Source organism: Mirounga leonina, unplaced genomic scaffold, assembly GCF_011800145.1.
Source record: "Mirounga leonina isolate KUSES-001 unplaced genomic scaffold, KU_Mleo_1.0 Mir_176, whole genome shotgun sequence".
Lineage (NCBI taxonomy): Eukaryota > Metazoa > Chordata > Mammalia > Carnivora > Phocidae > Mirounga > Mirounga leonina.
In genome coordinates this window covers 14775770-14791951 of record NW_023270454.1, presented here as the reverse complement: position 1 = coordinate 14791951, position 16182 = coordinate 14775770, and the positions used below count along the sequence as shown (strand labels likewise).

At 33.2% G+C, this 16182-nt stretch overlaps 1 protein-coding gene across 2 annotated transcripts in view; it reads left to right on the top strand.

The window, feature by feature from the left end:
- The window catches only part of GALNTL6 (polypeptide N-acetylgalactosaminyltransferase like 6), a 1199405-nt gene that overhangs the window by 510219 nt on the left and 673004 nt on the right, over nucleotides 1-16182 (top strand). For both annotated transcript variants that reach the window (XM_035022700.1, XM_035022699.1), the window contains one exon: nucleotides 13981-14147. In XM_035022700.1, the coding sequence (XP_034878591.1) occupies nucleotides 13981-14147 (167 nt within the window). The remainder of the gene's footprint in view (nucleotides 1-13980; nucleotides 14148-16182) is intronic.

Here is a 16182-nt window from a genome sequence, read left to right as displayed (position 1 = left end):
ATGAGGAGATTAGAGGAGGGGTCTAGATTTCTTTCTGAACTGATAAATATATTCTAAAATTGTTTATGTTGATGGTTGTACAGTCTGTGAAGACACTAAAAACTATTGAATCATGCGCCCTAAATGATACAATACATTATCTGTATGGTATGTGAATTATATCTCAATAAAGCTATTTAAAAGGATAAATCACATGCTCGCTTCAGCAGCATATATACTAAAAGGATAAATCACTCTCCATTTTCTCCAGGTCAAATAATTTTATTTCACTTCTTTATTATTACCAAACGAAGTGATTAAGTCCTCTGGTAGACCTTATCATCTGAGTCAATGTAGTATGTACTAATCTCTAGGGTTTTGTAACTGGTATGTAGTGATAGGTACCTATTAGTTTTGAAATGTTTGTTTTTTTCTGCAGAAGTGAAGAATTTGGCTATTAATGTTTTTTATATTTTATTATTTATTTATTTATTATTTATATGTTATTATTCTGGAATAAATTTAATCATATATGATAAAAGCATTGGTACCTCCACATTTGTAAAATGACTTCTTTACCTATTCTTCCCTCCAGCTATCAACCCCAACTTCCACATAGATATTGATTTCCTCAACTCCTTTTCAACTCTTCAGCAGTCCTAATTTGACTAATGACACTACAGGGCCATCAATTTTCTTCTTGCCAAAGTCACTAATTATTTCTACATTGACAAAATCCATATTTAAAAGTCTTTGTCTCATGAAAGTTTCCAGCAACACTTGACTTTGTCCCTTCTCTCATTTTTAAGCACTCTTTTGTCTGTTTCAAGGAATGGAAACACACTTGCTTTTTATCCCCAGGCCTTTCCAGTCTCCCTTACAAACAGTTCCTCTTTATCTGATGGCTAGATGTTAAAGTTCACTGATCTCAGTACTGGCCCCCAGTTTCCTCATTTTATTTACTCTCTCCTTGCTGAGCTCATCTACCAAGGCCTATTAATTCTCTACCCAAAATGCATGCACTTCAGTTAATCTCGACTATATCTACTATCATTTCTTAATTGGAATCCTAGAATAACTTCATAATTGGACCTCACACACTCCTTCTTGCTCTTAATGCAATACATTCAGCAGCGTGAAGTATCGAAAATACTTAAAAGACTTCTGGGGGCACCTGGGTGGCTCAGATGGTTAAGCGTCTGCCTTCAGCTCAGGTCATGACCCCAGATTCCTGGGATCGAGCCCCGCATCGGGCTCCCTGCTCAGTGGGGAGTCTGATTCTCCCTCTCCCTCTGCCTCTCTCCCTGCTCATGCTCTCTCTCTCTCTCTGTATCTCTGTGTCTCAAATGAATAAATAAAATCTTAAAAAAAAAAAAAAAAGACTTCTGTTGCACTAAAAATAATTGCTGAGAAAACACCAACGCCTGCCTCCGTATTCTAATTCCTGCCTATCTCTCGCCTTCTCTTTTGCTCTTCCCTTCTGTGTTCGCTGTGTTTCTGCCACAATGAACATGTAGCAGCAGAATCACAAAAATCTCTTTTGTTCCTCAGGACAGACATAAATTAACACATCACATTAAAGTGATAATATATGACCACATAAAATTTTAACTTACAAAACAGTTCCTATGTAATAGGTGACCAAATACGTACACGCGTGCATACAGACGCAGTGACTATCTCCCACCCCCACTAAAAAACACACTTACATATACTCCTCATTCCAAACCAATTTTTCAGGCCTGTCAAAGGCAAAATAAATTGCCAGTTATCACTGCTTTATCAAACCCAACTGACATGGCAAGATTAGAACAGAAAAACAGTGTGACTAAAAGCAGCCATTGAAAACTGAATATGCTCACATTAAAACAATTACTATGTAAATTGGTTCCTGGAAATGACTTATATAGTTATGCTCTATAGTATGCTTGTCACTAGCCAGATGCCAAGCTGACATTTTGTTCTGCTGCTTTTGAGAATGGGGCTGAAAGAACTTTAGCTGAACCAAAATGGTTTCACAAGAAATCATATGACAAAAAGTTAAAGGAATATAAAGAAATGTCCTCCCCTTTTTGAGCCTGAGTGGTTCCCTTGAGAAGTTAAAATATAAATGTTGTCAAAACATGATATATACAGGAGCGCCTGGGTGGCTCAGTCGTTAGGCGTCTGCCTTCGGCTCAGGTCACGATCCCAGGGTCCTGGGGTCGAGCCCCGCATCGGGCTCCCTGCTCCTTGGGAGCCTGCTTCTCCCTCTCCCACTCCCCCTGCTTGTGTTCCCTCTCTCGCTGTGTCTCTCTCTGTCAAATAAAATTAAAAAAAAAAAAAAAACATGATATATACATATATGTATCTATATATATGTGTATAGATATAGATATAGATATTTTTTTTTCCCCCTCTGTAGTAATGAAGTCAAACAAATTGTAGTATTTTGAAATGGTTTCCCTCCCACACACATTCTAGTGAACTTACTGGATCTGAATTGGTACTGTCTGTTTTTATCACCATTTCAGGGAATTACCATGATTATCAAAGAATGGCACAAAATCATGGAGAATGTGGGCCCCCAAGGAAGCTCAAAATATAACTCTCTGCCAGTTTATTGTAGTCATTACAAGGCAATAACATTTTAACACATTTAACATTAAATGAAAAATGTTCCAAGTTTCATATCTTTCACACAGGGTGTATATATTCTCATTTCAATCTGAAATTCCTTAATATAATTAAAGAATCTTTAAAAGCATTCAACCATTCCATTCTTTAGCTTATTTCATCAACAAAGGTATGGTGAGTAATATTGTTACAGATGCTGCTATTACTTGAACAAACCTATCGACAAATATTAAGAATATATACAAGTCAAATCATATGTTTCTTTCCTTTCTTGATATTACTCTAAATGGAAGAAGATATAAATTCACTTAATTTTGAGTCTTCTCAACATAGTAATTTTATTTTTTTTAAAAGATTTTATTTATTTATTTGAGAGAGAGAATGAGATAGAGACAGAGAGCATGAGAGAGGGGAGGGTCAGAGGGAGAAGCAGACTCCCCGCTGAGTGGGGAGCCCAATGTGGGACTCGATCCCGGGACTCCAGGATCATGACCTGAGCCGAAGGCAGTCGCTTAACCAACTGAGCCACCCAGGCGCCCAGTAATTTTAAATAGTAAGCTTAAATTTCACTTTCTGAAAGAGTGACTTCAAATGAATATATATTTTGGAAATTTTAACAGTTCTCTCTCAGTAATTGATTAAAGAGGACCAAAAAATTTAATCAGGATATAGGAGATTTAAACAAAGTTATCAATAAATTGGCTTAATTTGTGTTTATTTACATTTATTGAACACTACATTCAGTAATTGTATAATAAACTTTCTTTTTCAATTTCACATGAAATATTTACCCCAATAGACCATATGTTAGTACATAAAAAAACTCTCAATAAATTTCAATGGATTGAGTTAATACTGAATGTCATAAGATTAGACTTGAATTAAATAGAAATCAACAAAAATAATATATGTAGAAAAGATGCAAATATTTAGAAACTAAATAATACTTTTATGAATAACCCACAGGTCAAATATTAAACTAGAAAAATTTAAAAAATATTTCAAATGTAATTATATAGAAAATATATCCCAAGACTTGTTTAAATGCTGTACATATAAAAAAGTCTTTATAGCAAAATGTGTAACTTTAAATGTTTAAAATAAGCAAAAAAAAAATTCATATTAAGTATCTAGGTAAAGTAAGTATAAAAAGGAATCATCAAGTCAATGACTCTCAAAAAAAGAAAAAAAATATGAATTCAAAATTGAGTACTTTGAATGGATCAATAAAATTTGTAAATCCTCAGCAAGTATTTCTAAGGAAAAACAAAAGAGAGAAACCACCAATTACCATTATCAGTTATAAAAGACTGGAAATCATCAAATTTCCATTAGACATTTAAACACTAATGAAGGAACATTATAAATATCATCATGCCAAAAATTTGATATTTAGACGAAATGTAAAATTTTCTCAAAAATCCAACTTAGTGAAGCAGAAAATCTGGATATTTTACATTTGTAATTAAAGCCCGCTGACAGTATTCTGGTTCTAGGTCAGTGGGAATAAGTACATGGGATTCTCATCCCATTGAACTCGACTCTGAAACCTAGACAGTTGTGTGGCTCCACTGACTGACAATGCTAAAGAAAATAGCAAGAGGTGGAGGAAAGGACATGAGAATTCAAAATAGCACTAAAACAATACTGAGTTCTTGTGTCCTGAAAACATGTGTGAGAGTCGAAAGCAAAAATATATTTTCTGATGTGGTTTACAACACTCATAGATATGTAAGACAACTGCAGCATAGAAGAGAGAGTATAAAGGGCCCTACACAGTAAGAAGTAATAAGTAATAGTAATAAGATTTCTATATTAAGAGTAAAGTGGTAAAGTATTAAAAGTATTACAAATACACTGGAAAAATATGTATTTTGTAATCCCTAAAGTAAATACTAAAATATTATGCAAAGATATCATCAAAATCACAATGGATACATTGAAATGGAATACTAAAAAATGTATAAACAACCCAAAGAATGAAGAAAAGATGAAACTTAAGAAAAAAACAGAAAACACCCAACAACAGCAGAGTACATATCTTCTCAAGTATGCATAAAACATTCATCATGATAGACTGTATCCTGGGTCATAAAACACAAATACCGCAAATTTTAAATACTGAAATCTTACAAAATATAGTCTCTGACCATAATGTAATTTAATTAAAAATTAACAACAGAAAGATAAGGCCATCACCAAAATTTGTACATTCAAAACATATTTTTAAGTAATCAGTGTATCCAAAGGAAGTTTCAAGGGAAATTTGAAAATATTTTGAAAGGAACACAAATAAAAATAAATATTAAAATTTTTTGAATATCTAAAACCATTCTTAGACTGAAATCATTCTACTCCTCTAACATTCAGTGCTTGTAAAGAGAAAAAAAAAAAAGTCCTCGAATCAATAATTTATGATTTTACCTTAAGAAACCAGAAAAAGAGGAGCAAAACAAATCTAAAGAGTAAGTTTCTTACTGTAATTGTGGAATTATTTCTATTTCCTTGAAGTTCTATTAAGTTCTGCTTCATATATTTGTATACTCTGTTATTAGGTGCATATATTTTGTGTTGTTATGTCCTCTGGGAGAATTGATCTCTATCATGTAATGACTTTTGTATCCTGGTAACATTTTTTTGCTTTGAAATCTATTTTGCTGACTAACTATAAAGCCATTTTAGCTTTCTTTTTATTAGTGTTATCATACTCTATCTTCTGTACATTTTCTTTTGAACCTATTGCATCTTTATATTAAAAATGAGTTTGTTGGAGGAAGCAGGCAGCACTCTGAAAGTCTCTCCCTTTTATGTGCATGTTTAGACCACTTATATTCAATGTGATTGTCGATACGGTTGGCTCAACCATACCATTTTACTATTGCTTTTCTATTTTTACTATTTAATCTTATTCTCCCTTTCTTCTGTCTGTAACTTCTTTCAAGTTAACTACATATTTAATTATTCCATTTAATCTTTTTGGGGGGCATAGTAGATATAACTCCATACTATGTTATCTTAGTGGTTGCTTTAGGGTTGACGGAAAATAATACTAACTTATTATGGTCTACCTTTAAGTAATATTATATGTCTTGATTTATAGTGTAAGAACCTTAGAAAGTCATGCATCCATTTCTCGCCTTCAGGCCTTTATCCTACTGTTGCTATACATTTTGCTTCAATTTCTATTATAAATCTCAAAATGCATTGCTATCATTTTTGCTGTACATGAATCAATTATCTTTTTAGATTTTGAAAATAAAATAGTCATTTCATTGTTAACCCACATAATTACCTTTTCTGTGACTTTTTCTTTTTTTGTCTAGCTACAAATTTCCATTTGTATAATTTTTTCTAAAGGACTTCATGTAACATTAATTTTTGTGCAGGTTTTCTGATGAATGAGTTCATTCAATATTTGTATCTCTGAAAATGTTTTCATTTTGCCTTTGTTTTTGAAGTATGTTTCATTGACTAAGGAAAACTTTTTCTCTTTAATTTTTTTTTCTGTACTTAAAAGATGTTGTCCCACTTCCTCACTATCTTGGATTATTTTTAACAAGAAGTCTGCTACCATTCTGGTCTATGTTCCTCCGGACTTCTATATCTTTTTTTCCGGCAGCTTTTAATATTGTCCCTTTATCGCTGATTTTAACAGTTTAGCTATGCCTACTTACTTTATTCCCTTAATAGTGTAATGTTAGTGATCCAAATAGTCCAGGGTCCAGTGGTCCAAGCCCTTTGATAAATTATAAATGATAATTTATTATGATTTTTTTGTTATAGACATTTATTCATATACATTATTAAATGGTTTATTTCCAAAAATATTTATGGGGAATAGATTACACATTTCACAAAAATGTTTGAGGTAATTAAGTAATTGCCTACCCCATTTAAAAATATTACAGTATTTACATAGTTTTAATTGATTGGATTAACATAGAGGGTTTTTTTTTTTAAGATTTTATTTATTTATTTGACAGAGACATAGAGAGCACAGATAGGCAGAGCGGCAGGCAGAGGGAGAGGGAGAAGCAGGCTCTCTGCCGACCAGGGAGCCCGATGCAGGGCTCGATCCCAGGACCCTGAGATCATGACCTGAGCCGTAGGCAGACGCTTAACGACCGAGACACCCAGGTGCCCCAACAGAGATGTTTTAAAGGCCAAAAATAGAATGACAATCACATTTCTAGAAGATTATGTAAGCAGAAGTGAAGAATATTGGGTTAATTCTTTGTTTTGTGTTATCTAGCTGTATGAGTTATAAATACTTCTCAAAAAATTGTAAACTTTTTAGGTCAGGAATAGTGCCTCATCATTGTACCATTTCTTCACCCAATACATTGTTTTCCCAACTTGACTGTAAAATAATTTATGTTTAACTTTCTAAATCTCTAAGGGTCTCAATTCCCAATTAAATAAAGAACTAAACTTGATGATTTTTGAAATGTGGTTGCAGCTCTAAAATGTGGTTGCAGCTATGTTCCTAAAGATGTGGGACCTTAAATATTATAACATTTTTTGTCTATGAAGAAATTAAAGAGACTTAGCTAAATCTAATCTAAATGTAATCTTAGCATGTAGTTTCTATTTTTCCTTTTTCCTTTTTTTTTTTTTTAATTGAAAGAAGACAGAAGACTAAAATAGCTGTGTTCATTAGAGTTATTTGACAAATATTTCTGATTATTTTCCTTCTGGACCATATAGGATTGTGCTTTCTGGGCCCTTGTGCTGTGTGACTAATTCTGACCAAGGAGTTGTAAGGAGAAAACAGTATGTCATTTTAGAGACAGACCATTTATTTACCAGCTTGAGACCCATCAGTGTTCTCATTTACCTCTGGCAGAGTGATTAACAATGGTAAAAATGTTGGCTTTTGCACTGATTGCAGTGAGCAGAGACCTTCCTGCCAAACAGTGGTGAGCAAATAAAGCAGCAAGAAAGAATATTCATTGTTTTGAGCCATTGGCATTTGGGGTTGTTTATGACCACAACATAACATTCTGACTGATATATTTAATATAAGCAGATAGAAAAACAAACAATAAAACAAAAAATAAAGCCATACATTAGATAAACCAATAGAATGACCTATGGATTGAAATATGCAAAAACGTTCACTGAAACATTTTATTCAAATTTTGCAATTCAAGAGTTTGGATTTTTAAAATGTGTGTTTTGATAGTGTATCCAAAACTAAATATTTAGCTTTAGGCAGTAGGAGGGAATGCTATGTGAAAATGTTGGGGTTCTGGAGCAAACAGCCAAGAAATAATTCTTGAAGCATTTTTGGTGCAAAAGATGGTTCTGTTAAAGCACCAGGACAGGACCCCCTGGGCAGAAAGAGCTACACTGGGGTCCTGAGGAGTGGCTGATTATGTACTTTCAAGTAGGGAGAGGGTTAGGGGTAGTGGAAGTCTCTAAGGAATTTGGAAGCAAGGTTTCCTGGACTTTGAGGGGCTAGTTGTTGTTAGGAAAAGATCATTTACTACTGTCTAGTAAAACCTTAGTCATGAGACCCTTCAGATGTATACCAGGAGGCCATGTGCTTAGAGGATGATTGCTAACATGTATCTTGGGGGGGAGGGGGAAGATGGGTAGAGATAAAAGAAATTTCCAAAAGAATTTTTATATGTTAAAGGAGACTTACAGGATCCTGGAGGTTGGGCTAATGTTAAGCTAAGATTGCTTTTGCCATTAACAAAGAAAGTATTAACATCTCAATAGTTAAGTTCCTAGAGGAAGGTCACTCTGCTTGTCTCAAGGACTTGTCAATGCTGTAAGTGGTAAGGAAATTTATTTTTTTTTCTTTAGCTTTTGCTCTCCACATCTGAATGTTTAGGTGATGGTGAGGAGAATGTGAAGGTCTTAAGAACCTCAAATGCAAGTTTAGTTAAATGCCCACAGTAAAAATGTTGACATGAGTTGCATAAATAATAAAATAACTCTTTAAAAAAAAAAATATATATATATATCACTAATAAGTCTGGTACTTATTTTATATATCTGAATTAAAATTTATTGTTTGGCCTATTGCTATTGTTGAAATAATAGCTTTTTTTGTGAAACCAATGAAATTATAAGATAAATTAATATAAGTATGAAAGGAATGACATTATATTTAAAATAAACAATGCTGTAAACTAAAAATAATTTTTAAAATTCTCGGTTTAGCAAATACCAATAAAGAATATCAGAAAATATTTGTGTATTTTGCTCTGAGAAAACACTGAAGAGTATGATAAATTTTCCACTTATTTTCACTAATAGGAATGGTTTAGCAAAATATTTATAGAATTTTTTTTTGTTAGCTTTTTAAAATACCTTCATGATTTGTCATTTCTCTCAAGTTACTTTTTAAAGAATTTAAACTTTTTTTTTTTTTTTGGTCTCTGGTGCATTTAAAATTTGAAGGGTGTTTTTGCCATCCATTTAGGTAAATTATTACTTAACAAAAAGATGTTATATAACATCTCTTACTTAACTTAATGGCTCATCTCTAAGCCATTCTTAAACTGGAAGTTAATTTTATGCAAATGCTTATTTTAAAATAACACAGCCATATGAAATGCAATAATGACAGGCATTTTCATTCATATTCCTATGAGCTTAATGCAACAAATGTTTTAATTGGTCCCTATTTACTGTTTGTAAATTTGGTACCTATCTGTCACCATAAACATATAAATTGTGTTTGACTTTATTTTACTTATTTCTTCAACACAGTTCCATATTACCATATTGCCTTCATATTTAACATACCTCCATTCTCCACGTAACTTGAGATTAAGCCTAAAATACACAGGTTGCAGATTCTTAATAAAGCTCTGGATATGCTTCAGTATTTCTAGTAATGCTGAGAAGCAGTCATCTGGAGCCCAACTCCTAGAATCCAGTGGCTGAGGTTGGGAGTGAATTCTCTGGAGCCGGTTAAGTACTAGAAGGACTAAATATAATTCAATCAGATTAAGCCCTGTCACAAAGAGGCTGGTTTTCCTTAGAGTAAAACATCAGATCGGCATCCTCATTATCTTTTGCCAAAACTGTTACAATCTCCAATTTTCCGTCTCACCTCTGCTGTCTCCAATTGTCTGTCCTGCTGCAAGAGGAATATATAAACATGATCCTGTCTTCTTCCTCACTAACAACATGTGAAATATTTCACGTTGACTTCAGGCTAACGTCCACATTCCTTGGAATCACTTTGAAGACCCTCCATGATCTGTTCTTAACAGAGAGACTCATCTATAAAGACTTCCCTAACTCTTTCAGACAAAGTTAGTCATATTTCTGTGGGGCTCTGATTGCTGTGCGTGGCATCTATTATGTCACTTGTCTCATTTGAGTCAAATCATTTTATATATCTGCCTACTGGTCTGTGAATCCTTAAGGGAAGAAACTATAATTTATTCATCTTCATATCCTAAATATCTCTTACTTTCCCTCGTGCAGTCCCTGTCTCTCATAATTTCCTCCTTCCTTCCATAGAGGACTTGACAGGTAAAATAATAACAATTAAAAAGCAATAACAGCAATAACAATAATGGTGGTATTTATCAAACTCTCGTTATGATCAGATATGCTACTGTACTAAGTTCTTTGCATGGATTATGTAACTTAATTCTCATGCACATTGTGAAGGTTGTTTATTTTTTAATTTAATTATTTAACTTAAAATTTATTTATTTATTTATTTTTGCCCCTGCATGGCCCCACATGAACAAACTGGTCTTAGGGAAGTTAAATAACCTGCCCATTGTCACACAGGTGTAAGTGGCAAAGCCGTCATGTGAACCTAGATAGTGTGATGCATAAAGTATGATTTTTCAATATTTGAGAAATGATTATCAGCACAAGATATTAGAGAGGTTTCCATCTTGGTCTAATTGAAAAAAATAAATTACACACATTCATGTAAAGAAGGTAACTTTACTACTAGTAGTCTGCTGATTAGGATAAGGCTATTTTTATATGTCCACTGTGTCAAGTCCTGATAGCTGTATTTCATAGGCATGGAGAAGGCTCTGAGCAGAGCATCAGAAATTAAGAAGTTGAAAGAAATAAAACATCTCTTACTTAACTTAATGGCTTGTATGGCTTATATGAAAATATGGATTGTACAAAAATGGCTTGTATGAAAATATTTAAAAAAAACCTTATTTTAAAAATATCTCCAGGTGTAACAAATTGCAAGTTTCATAATGCAGCAAAAGTAATATTTCTTAAAGAATTTTGACCATCACTTTATATTGAAGAGACTGTTTTTGACAAGTGCAGCATAATTTATATGCCTATGTCTAAGAACAGGTTCCCTGAGAAACAGACCTTGAGACAAATTTTGATTGTAGTAATTTTGAAGAGGAATCACAGAAAGTACCTGGGGTGGCTGGATGAGGAAGTAAGACAGGGAAGGGGAAAAAGCCCTTAAAAGATACCCTGTCAAGATGCTTATCTCTGTGGGCAACTGAAGCTCAGTCTTGCTGGCAAACTCTGGTCCACAATATAGAAAACACCTCAGAGTTTTCTCACCATAGGACTGTTTATTCTCCAACTTCCCTCCTTTGTTGGTTGATACATGCTCAGGGGGACATTAATTTCCCCCAGAACTTCTAATCTGCCTTTGTTCAGAGATGAGAGAAAGCACTCGGTTGGCGATCTGCAGGTATTTATAAAGGATCCTCTTGGCATGTACTGGGCTGGTGAATGCTAAATAACACTTGGTGGTCCACTGGTACCATCTGCTACATCCTATCACTCACAAGCCTGTTCCTCCAGTAAAACGGAGGTTTTCTTGAGCCAAAAACATATACATGCACATACATACAGAAATGCATACACGCATAGACAAATAGATGTGTATACCATAGATATAATTGCTGTGTTCAACAGGATATTTGACATTTCAACCTTAATGTGATCAGAATTCAACTAATCTTCACCCTCAAGCTTTGCACCCCTGAGATGTGCTCCTCACACACTCTGCTCTAATGTAAGTCTGTATTTCATAAGATCAATCGCCTATGTCCAAAACATGGGAGTCCTCCTTAAACTACTTCTCCTAGATAGTTACCAAGTCATGTCATTTGTATTCCTAAATATATGTTGAACCTGTCTTTACAGGTCACCTTTCGCTCTCACCTGAATTTCTGCAGCACTTTCCAAATTTAAGTTTAAAACTGTAACTCTCTATTTTGTACCTGCTATTATATTGTAAATGTCCTGAAGTCAGGGATTAGGTTTTGCTGATTGTTTCTTCTCCATTTTGGATCCTGGCTTATATCAAACCTCAGTAGATCATTGTAACTTAAGTGAATGAATGAATAGAAGAGATCTTTTCACATCTTATGTGTGGTAAAAGTTTGTGCTCACAGAGATAGAAATTATTGAAAACATTTTTATGAAGGAAAGCCTTATTTGCATAGGACCAGTCTTGCGTCTTTTTGTCTGCCTATTTTCTGAATAGATTAGTAGAGAGCTGTTAAACATCACTATTGATTGCTTATAGGGTATTGCTCTGAATGCAATTCTTATTTAATTAATAAGCAAGTGATATGTACAATGTCTCATCTTAATGTTTGAAAAATAATTTGCCTTTCTGGGAATATCAATTCCATTCCCATTTGCGTTGTTAGGTATGATGGTTTGCACAAGTAGGTGCAATTATCCTGAATAGTGATATAGTGAAGCACAGTTATCTGGGCCTTTGTCTTTGTTGAGAAGAATGGATGGCCCTACATAATTATAATCAGGTGTGTTGAATTACTTTAGCACTCTTTTCCGGACTTGTGCATTATATGTGAAAGCATCCATCTCACAATACTTCCTTGGAAATCACTCACAAATCTGTTTCATATGCTATTATATTTTTTTAACCATTCTGTGTTATCCTAAAATGAATCTCAGATTTTTTTCTAGCACTTAATGCCCATTTCATGGTATGACTTTGGTGTTTTTCCAACTCTTTTCATCATATTTAAAAACATTAAAATCTACTTGTTTTATAGATATTGTTACAAATAATAAATTCTGAGATTAAATAATTGAAATAAATGGACAGAAGAAAAAAGGAAATGTTTATATTTGTGTATTCAAATTATTTATCTAAAATATTTAATTTTATTTTCTAGGATGGTTAGTTTTGTTGGCTTTAATTGCATTGTCATGTTTTCCCAAGCTGTAAGGCAACTTTTGTTGTAGATCCACAGCAATGTTTAATATATCCTGTTAAGATCATAGTAAAATAAAGTGTTGAAATGACTGGGAAAAAATATTTTAAGTAATGTTTTGAATATTCTGGTGCATTTCTATACATCTTGGTAGAATCTATGCATACTTCAAGTCATGCTATGGTTTGTTTCCTTGTCTAGACTAAATAGTAGCCAGTATCCTGGCCCAAGCTAAAGCATTAGATGTTTCTGCATTTAAATTGAAACTATTTCTAGATTTCCACTCTGTTTTTTGTTTTCAAGTTATCCATATCAGGAAAATCACTGAATTTGATAACTGATTGAAATTTTACTCTATTTTAGTTTTAAAGTAACTCAAAGATTTCACAAACTTAAGTGAATTCATCACCCTCAATAAAGTTTGGTCAACTTACTGAACTAGGAAGTAAATGAGATTTGAGACCAGGTTCCTGCCTCTGTGTGGCTTGGAAACTAATTAAATAGATCATAAATATGCAAAAATAACAATTACACATAGTAAATTGTTTTTAACAATGCCAAAAGTTAAAGTCTACGTTCTTTTTGGCATCTCAGATTTTTTTCATAATGACTAAAACAACGTGGGATTTCTGGTTATAATTTCCACTAGAAATGTGATAATGTCTGGGTTTGGATCTTAATGTAATCTCATTATGTGGTTGTATCCGTATATGCTTATTTAAGATTAACTCTTCATTTATTTCATTGTAAAACTGTGTTTTTCCCTGTAGGGCTTAAATGTTGCCCAGCCATTGAAACACACAACCCAAACTGATTAACTAAGCATAGTTATTAAAGAAGTTGGATTTCCAGAACTTCCCAGGAAACCCATCTAAACCTTAACGGTGTACTACGTGGAAACAATTTTGACTCATAAAATTTGTTCTTCTCGCTATTAGGTAACATTAGGAAAAGTTTACATCAACAAGAACATGTTTCAGTGCACTTCGTACCTAGTGTCTGAGTCCCTGATACAAAAAGGATAAATAATTATTTCATTAAGAGCACATGTGAAAGGGATCATTAGTGAATTCCGTGAATGAACTGAGTAATTATTATGTACAAGCTCTGGTTGGAAAAGTATTAGACAAAGTCTAGTTTTCACAGATGTTTGATAACAGTGAGTAAATAGCAGAGTTTCGCTTTTGACATTGCTTTTTTCTTCTTCTATCATCTCTAGTTGTAAGCACAAGATGTACCTTGAAAGGCTTCCAAACACCAGCATCATTATCCCATTTCATAATGAAGGTTGGACTTCACTCCTGCGTACCATCCACAGTATAATTAACCGAACCCCAGAGAGTCTGATAGCAGAAATCATTCTGGTAGATGACTTCAGTGATAGAGGTAAGATACAGTTAATAGTATTTTATCTGGTTCTGTTATTACCTACATAATCATTACAGGCTTAAAAAAAAAAGCCAGAAGATTATTGTGATGTTTCTTTCTGATTTTATCTGAAAGGTAATTACGAAGTTTTGACTAGGCTGTGATTTCATAAAATGTTGGCCAAATGCAAAAGAAACTGGATGAGAAGGTATTGGTGTTGTTTGGGAAACTATAAGAAATTTGCATTACATTTCTGTTGTAAATTAGACAGGTGTTGGCGAAATGCCTCAAATTCCAGTTTCAGCGTCAGGACAAACACTGCAAAATATGTTATTGTAAGTACATATGAATGGGGAAATATTCCAGTGGATTTATAAAATCTGTTCCTGTTTCTGAAAGGCATCTGCTCTATTACTTACAAGTATGATACATTTTCTGGGCTGTGCTTGTGTTACTTTATAAATACTAGAAATTGTAAGTAACACAAGTATTTTTACTTAGCAGTTCTAGCTATTTTATCATATCTGAACAATAACCAAAAAGTTCAGTATGTATCAGAAAATTTGATGATGTGACATAAGTTTTAATATTCCTACCATTCTGAGGAACATGCTATGGTTTATAAAAGACAGGAGAATAAAATTATAGACAGTTTCCTGAGATTAGGACTTCATTCATCATCTTTGGTCTGAATGTGAGAATTGTTAATACTGTGGGGAAGGTAAAGTTTCTTTTTTTTGGCAGATGTGAGTGGATAGGAGGAAACTTTTTCTACTGATGTTCATCTACTTGGGAATACAGTGTTCTACCTTATATTTCATTGCATGGAGGAGCACTGCTTAACTGTACTGTGTATCTGTAAAAAAGAACGGCAGTAAAAGAATTTAATTGCATATTATCCTTATGCATCTTGAAATCAAATGGGTTAGTTGAAGTTTTGGAAATTTCATTTGCAACAAAAATGTCAGCTTCTTCATAGTCTCCAAAGATTCTGTAAAAAAGTGTGTTAATCTTACGGTTTCTTTAACAGAGTTCCATTCTTTAATGATATACTTCAAATACTTATTCATGGTTTACCTAATATCATGTTTTGAAGTTTATATGACAAAAATGAGGTTGTCTAACATCATTCTATTAAAGTAGCAACTTTGATGGACTATCTTTCTGCATATAATGTTAACTGGGAAGTAAATGACAGAAGACTGTCAATGTGATTAGTGTAAAAGAAGTAAGACAACAGAAAAAGGATTATTTGGGATAGTAATGGTGATTTTGACTTTTCTATCAGACATTTTTAAGGATAACAAAGATTTTTAAAGTTCTAGTAAGTCTTTAATTTAGAGATTTCTCTTCCTATGAACTATCAAGTTGGAAGTATTACTTTATGAGCATTAAACTTTCAAAAGGTTAAAAAAAATTGAATATTGCTTTTCATTATGTTAACCTGTTGATATGTGTAAAAATAAACTTTGAAAGAAATAGGTGATAACAATACTTTTGTAATCTTTTAGAATATGTCATAATTCTAAAGTTGCATGGAATAGGAAAGATTGTTCTTCCAGATTTTTGTTTGAGATTTTAAAAATCTCATGTGACAGAATATGAGGCAATAGGTGGACTTAACAAGCATCAGCCCTGCTTCCTGAATTATGGGAAATACAGAACATTAACATGATGAATACAAGTTAGAATTCTAACACCAACTATTAACTATATGACATCAGGTTAATGAATTCTGTGTCTCAAATTTTTTTTATCAAAATGGAGATAAGTCCTTAGTTATCTAAGTAACTCCTCATAGAGAGGTCAGGATGGAAACCTACCTTGGATGGTTGAGCGAATGGTGCACTGCAAAGGAGAGTAATTGCTCTCAACTATTGATTTCTACTCATCAAATATTCCCCTACTACTATAATATAAATAGTCTCCACACTTCTTTGTGGTGATCCTCTTAATTTAATCAAATCTAGTCCACAAGAATCTCTATCATCTGTCTATCTATATCTATCTATCTATCTATCTATCTATCTATCTATCTATCTATCTATCTATC